Here is a 6,858-nt window from a genome sequence, read left to right as displayed (position 1 = left end):
GAAAGTGCACAGCAAACAAGAAGCCCGACACAAGTGTTTCCAAAGTTTAAATAACGTGTGCATTAGGCCAGCCAAAACACACGCCATCTTTGCATACTCTACCGCAACTAACATGAGTTGCGAATAGAAGTAAATATAAACTTTAAAACGTGAATGAAAGAGTAGCCAGCAGACCGAGCGCACCCGCGAACCACGAAGCAGACAGGGACGCGAGCGTAGCCCTCTCGACGCCACTCTCCCCCTCTCCGAGCAAAAGAACTACATTGCCCATAAGTTCCCGCGCGGCGGGCCGGTGCCCCGCGGGGTATCCTGGGAGACGTAGTCCACGCGTTCCATAAATCCCTCACGCACGGGTCCGCGGGAGAGCTGCCCACGCCAACATGGCGGCGTCCGGTTGTGGGGAGTTTTTTCGCTTGGAGTTTTGGCCGGGGCGGGGGTCTGGGCTTTAGGCAGTAAGTGGGTCCGGCGGCCAGAGGTCTTGGGAGGGACGAGGGAGGCGTAGGGCCCGTAAGAGCGGCACCGCCTGAGGAGGACGAGGCGGGAGCTGCCCGGGCCGACCACGGGGCGCGGCGTCCTCCTGGCGTCGGGTCTGCCTTCCTCGTCCGCTGGGGCCTCTGCCGCCTCGCGCCCGGGGCTCCGTAGTGGCTTGGAGGGCTTGAGGGCCTGGCCTCGACCGTGGAGTGGGCGAGACAGGAATCACGACCACGCGCCCGAGGCTACACTTTCCAAGTTCCATTTTTTTCTTTTTTTTTTGCGTGTGGTGTTTTTGTTTTTTTTTTCTGGGGAACGGGTTTAAGAAGAAAATAATAGCATTTCAGCGCTTCCTGTTATTTAGGAACTGGGCTAGGCGTTTTGCATTGCTCCTCTCCAAGAGACCCTCCTCCACTTTCGAGGTGAGATCTTGAGCGGATCCTCTCGGTCCCCAGAGCTAATGTTGGGGTCACCGGATACACAGGGATGCCCTCTAGGCTCGGTGGCTTTAATGGCAGTGGTTTTTTCCCCCAGTGACTCTCCTTACGGCTCCCCAGCTTCGGGACCACGGACTAAACTGCTATAAAGATTAATTTGTTCCTGTTAACTTAAGTGCCAATAATCTGGTACAAAGAGTGTGAGAAGCAGAGATTTTTAGTAAGTGATTTATGGTCCCCAGTCCCTGAGAACCCAGGATTGGCTTTGCCCTCTCAGCAGATTAGGTGTCTTGAGGGTTTTTTTTTCTTCTTTCAGTAGTGATGTCAATATGCCTTTTTATAAAAAACAGCTGTCCTTTATTTGGGGCTAATCCTTGTACCCTAAGTGCCTTTTATTTATTGTCATTTGATTGTTTAAATGATCCCGCATGACAGTTGGTATCTCATTTCACTTATAAAACCTCAGGTTAAGTAATCTGAAAGATCACACAGGTAGTGCAGAGCAGGGATGAAAAAATTTTGATCTTGCTCCCTCCAAAGCGCAAACTACTGTCTCTGCTTTCTTAGTAGTGACTTAGAATAGGTAATCCCAAGTACAAGACAGGGAGAGGTGGGGAAATTCTGTTTTAAAAATAAAAGCCTTTACATAACATGTCATTTTTTTTTTTTAAGGGTAAAATTTAGTTTCACAATGTTTGGGGACCTATTTGAAGAGGACTATTCCAGTGTGTCAAATAATCATTATGGAAAAGGGAAGAAATTAAAGACCAAAACTTTGGAGCCATCTGCTCCTAGAGAATTCACCAATTTAAGTGGAATCAGAAATCAGGGTGGAACCTGTTACCTCAATTCCCTTCTTCAGACTCTTCATTTCACACCTGAATTCAGAGGTATGCTATGTTACATGCATTTGGCTAGTAATACGTACCCACATCTCTACATGTAATTAATTATGCAAAAGTCACAAATAGACAAAGTATTTTAAACATGTATTCCACAGTATATGTCTGTTGTGGCTAAATTGGTAATTCCACAGAAGTTTAAGTTGATTAATTCCTGTGATTTAAAATGCAACTTAAAGTCCAGTCTTTCATGAGTGCCAGCCTTCGTTATTGTCAAACCGTTTGTATTTTTGAGTTTCTCCAAAGTAATAACACTTATACCAGAGTTACAGTATTTATACAGTCCGCGGTCATTCGTCTGCCATTCTGAAATCCAGAAAACTCGGACGTCCTGATCGCATCTGAACTTGGGTGGCCTCAGAGCCTGACCTGATGTGAGACTGTTTATAGTCTTAATTCTCTCATTTGGGTGGCTAGTCATCCATTTGTTACAGGAATATGAAGTCCTTGATTAACGCTGTGGGTCCCAGACTTCACTGGGGATGTAATGTTAACACAACCCCGCCTTCGTGCGACCTTTCTAGAATCCGGAGGTGCTGAATTCCAGAGAGCTAAGATGTTGAGTAAGGGACCACGTGCAGGGAACACAAAGCCACTCAAAGGAGCTCAGTTAAAAGGCAGATTTGCTGTAAGAATAGAGGGGCTCTCCTAGAAACCACCTATAGGAAGCCACTCTGACCTGCTTGGGCCCTTGATTTCTCGCCCCTCCTGTTTCTCTACACGTTTGTCCCATCCCATCTCGGCACTCGCTTCCTTCACAAGGGTCTTAGCTCTGTTCCCCAGATTTCCCTGTGAACATTCCTCTGTCTTCACATGGCTCTGATTGGGGCCCCAGCTGCAAAGCCCCGTGACTGTAGCCCAGCTCTCCACATGTGTTCATATCCTGTGTCCAGTATCTCATCCCCCTCCCCACTACCAAACTGAGCAAGGTTTTCTGGCATCTTCTGTTGCTTTGAGGTTTCGAAAGACTTCCTGCCTCCAGAGATTTAGTGTATAATTACTGTGTTAACCCCTTCCCAGGGCCATCCTGATGGGTTGAATTGCTTGTGGAATTTAAGAGTGTTGTTTTCTGTTCTTGACTCCATCCCCTTCATAAAAGTAACTCCCTGATGCATTCAGGAATTCCATCTTTGGAAGTTTTCAGCACGAATAGGCAGGTGCTAGGGAGATTAGATCTTTCCCAGTTTTAATATAATTGAAGTTAAAGGGCAACTAGAAGTAGAAAAATAACCTTAAAAAGACTGAAGGAGGCAGTTGATGGGGAAGGTGGCCAGGTCACAGAGAGCACCACTAAGACCAGGGCTGAAAGCCCCAGGCCCTCTTCCTCTAGCAAAGGAGTTGGCTGGCCAAGCACGTGGGTTGACTGACGTGGGTTGTGCATTCCTTTTAAGGCTCAGCATGATCCTGATGCTTGAAGGGGAGGTATAATTTGGAAAGGAAGAGGACTGGCAGAGAACTGAGGGGAAATTTTTGGAGCTTTTTGGAATTGTGTATAAAGGAGTAGAACTGCATTCAGCTCCGCTAGACCCCAGTTCAGTATAGCTGAGAGTAATGAGAGATGATTGTTAAAGTTCCTATATGATTTGTATGCTTTAGCCTTTATGCTTTTAACTTTTTTTTTTTTTTTAGCTTTTTAGGGCCGCACCTGTGGCATGTGGAGGTTCCCATGCTAGGGGTCAGATTGGAGCTGTAACTGCCTGCCTACAGCACAGCCACAGCAATACCACACCCCTAACCCACTGAGCGAGGCCAGGGATCAAACCCGCAACCTTATGGTTCCTAGTCGGATTTGTTTCCGCTGCACCACGATGGGAACTCCTGTGTTTATAACTTTCATGCAGATTTTTCCCGGTTCCTGCTGGGCACTTAGAAGGAGCATAACATAACAAAAATCGCTAAGGGAGTGATGGTTTTCAGTGGGAGACAATGCCTGTGCCATCCCTTCTCTCCCTGGAGTATTTCAGAGTCTCCCAGTAGGAGATCCTATTTGTTCAAATACAGACTTCCCACATGATTCAGATATTCCCCTTGGGGTAGCATGCCTAGACACGGACTTATAAAACAATCCTGGAGACCAGCCCGGGTTGCCAACTTATTTTTCCAGGTAAGGTCGCCACCATCTCTTGCTCCCCTCAAAAAAGATTTTCATACCGAAAAAGGAAAGGGCGTAATCTTAGAGTTAAATGTGTTCCTTCTCATGACAGAATGGTTGGAAGTCTCGGATGTGGCTTGTAAATGAACATATGTGACACTAGTGTGTGCTGTATGTTTCCTAATATTCCTCGTGTGGCTTTTGGGACCCACTGTGACATCACAGATTTCCGAAGTCGCAGTTCGTATACGCATGATTTTCCTTTTACAGATCTTCCGTGTTGAAGCTTTAGCTTCCCACTTGGAAGTCAGTGGTTACAAATGATGTTACCAGGGAGAAAATGCATAGAGTAAGGATATAATTATTGTCATGATCGTATTTTTGAATCTTTAATTGATATTTACTTACTGGTGGCCTTAGCTTTCTAAAACAGTTTTCAGAAATGAAATAATGTCATTTACATCTCTGATTCTACTGTTTTGTTTAGAAGCTTTGTTTTCTCTTGGCCCAGAGGAGCTCGGTTCATTAGAGGATAAGGATAAGCCTGATGCAAAGGTATTAAATCTATGGCTTGAAGGGTTTATTTGTTTGTTTGTTTGTTTGTTTTGGAGTACAGGAAATATTTTAAGGAAAGAATTAAGTTGCTTATTCATAGAAATCGATACTTTTATTATTTACCAAATACGATCTTTATTTTTAGAAATGACTTGGCCTATACCCTGTTGGTAATGGAATTTCCCTTCCAAAAAGAATTACTTTTCCAAATGTAGTGCTCCTGCTGCTGCTGCTTTATAGACATACCTTACTCTCCACTAAGGAGGTATTTGCCAGTTGTCCACTCTAGCCTACCAGAAAATCCACTTAATGCACTTGTTTGTAACAACAAAAAAGAGACCTCGGAGGTCCCTGACGGCCTAGTGGTTAAGGACCCGGCATGGTCATTGCTGTGGCTTGGGTTTGATTGCTGGCCCAGGAACTTGCGCATGTTGCAGGAGCATCCAAAAAAAAAACAAAATTAGAGACGAGTATTCTTTTAATTTGGTACCTTGGAAATAAATTGAGTAAGGAATTGGTTTATTATAAATGGATATCTAATCATCTTCCTCTTTTGCTTAAACATCATTCAGACGTTTACTGCTCTCAGGCTGAAATGTGTACTTCTTACTTTTTTTTTTTTTTCCTGTCTTTTTAGGGCCACACCCACAGCGTATGGAGGTTCCCAGGCTAGGGGTCAAATCAGAGCTGTAGCCACCGGCCTACACCACAGCCACAGCAACTCCAGATCCTTAACCCACTGAGCAAGGCAGGGATCAAACCCACAACCTCATGGTTCCTAGTCGGATTCGTTAACCACTGAGCCACAATGGGAACTCCTGAGATGTGTACTTCTTAATGGGAGTCTTTTGTAATCCAGTCCAGTGCTTCTCAAGCAACCTGTGTGGCAATGAGCTCGTTTTTGCGAATTATTTTTTTTTATCTGTTGCAGACTATACTTTTGTAGGATATAGTAAAAATTACAATACATGGGGTTCCTGTCGTGGCTCAGTGGAAGCGAATCTGATCAGCATCCATTAGGACTCAGGTTCAATCCCTGGCCTCGCTCAGTGGGTTAGGGATCCAGCATTGCTATGAGCTGTGGGATAGGTCACAGACGTGGCTGGGATCCCATGTGGCTGTGGCTGTGGCATATGCGGGCAGCTACAGCTCCCGATTCTTGACCCCTGAGCAAGGAACCTCCATATGCAACAGGTGGGGCCCTAAAAAAAAAAAAAAAAAAAGGGGCAATACAGAGTTGCTATAAAAGTTTCTCAAGATTTAGCCTCTTTAGATACCTGCATCCAGTCTTCTGGCCAGGCTCTCACCACAGGGATGGGAGCAGGCGTGGCCTGGCAGGAAGAAAGCGAGGCGGGGGCAGCCTGCTCTGTGAAATATTTGTGACTAGAAAATGCCTCCTGGAGTATGTCTGTATCTGAGATATTTTAGAGAAAGAAGTATTAGAAACAAGTTAATGTCAGTCTGTGATCAGTTGGGTGGTTATTAGAAGGTGGAAAACTTAAGATAGCTAAATTTTTTCTTGTATTAGAATTTTCAGAGAAAGCTGAATCTCAGTTCACCCTTGACAGTCTTTTTCACTTTCTCCTGAATGAACTAAGTGTGCTGTGAGATCTGAGAAAACTAGTATGCAGTTCTTTGAAAAAGCCCCAGCCAGCGTTGGAAGAACTTCATATAGAAATGCATTTGTTTCTCGTTCAGGTCCGAATCATACCTTTACAGTTACAGCGGCTGTTTGCACAGCTCCTGCTCTTGGACCAGGAAGCTGCATCCACAGCAGACCTCACTGACAGCTTTGGATGGACCAGCAATGAGGTATGAAGGTCAGCTTCTCCATGGAAAATTACCAGCAATCGGATGAACACTGGCTTAATCACATTATCCAACATCCTTTCAAGATGTTGTTTAAATATTTGCTTCTGATACTAGATAATGACAAGCCAGAAATGGATTTTTTAGACACTTGCTGTATGTAGGACTTTATGAATGGGTGTGATTTGGGGTTGGGGGAAGGGTTATGGATACAGGGAGAGTATACAAGCTGATTTTGACAGTTTCAACCCTTTAGACAGTCTAGTTGAGATCTAACACCTAGTACATGGAAATTACCGTTTTTATAGCAAACTGCTAATCACATTAAAGAGCTGACTGGCAAAAATCCAGTCTGCCTTTATGACATGCTTTTGTGTTTGAATCTGGGTGTTCTTGATTTGAACATTTGCTTCAAGCAAAACAGTGAAACCATTCTTGGCAGGTCTTTTCATTTTCCCTGTCCTGCTTTTGTCCTGACTCTCTTCATTTTCATCCTGTATCCTGCTGTGTGTGGACTTTCTCTCATTTTTCTGTTTGAGTTCCTAAAGAGTATCCCACTATATACAAACATGAAATGTTAGCAACAAGTACA

At 44.6% G+C, this 6,858-nt stretch overlaps 1 protein-coding gene across 15 annotated transcripts in view; it reads left to right on the top strand.

The window, feature by feature from the left end:
• Positions 346 to 6,858, top strand: part of USP40 (ubiquitin specific peptidase 40) — an 82,033-nt gene continuing 75,520 nt past the window's right edge. For 14 of the 15 annotated variants that reach the window (XR_002339427.1, XR_002339426.1, XR_002339423.1 and 11 more), the window contains exons 1-4: positions 346 to 893; positions 1,581 to 1,798; positions 4,390 to 4,457; positions 6,156 to 6,269. Coding sequence is in view for 7 of the 15 variants with exons in the window: in XM_021076207.1 (XP_020931866.1) it covers positions 1,600 to 1,798; positions 4,390 to 4,457; positions 6,156 to 6,269 (381 nt within the window). In the remaining 8 variants the exon portion in view is untranslated. The remainder of the gene's footprint in view (positions 894 to 1,580; positions 1,799 to 4,389; positions 4,458 to 6,155; positions 6,270 to 6,858) is intronic. The other variant, XM_021076209.1, reaches the window with a different exon arrangement.

The sequence above is a fragment of the Sus scrofa genome, chromosome 15, assembly GCF_000003025.6.
Source record: "Sus scrofa isolate TJ Tabasco breed Duroc chromosome 15, Sscrofa11.1, whole genome shotgun sequence".
In the NCBI taxonomy this organism is placed as follows: Eukaryota; Metazoa; Chordata; class Mammalia; order Artiodactyla; family Suidae; genus Sus; species Sus scrofa.
Note: the sequence above shows the minus strand (reverse complement) of the source record. Positions and strands in the feature narration are given on the sequence as shown.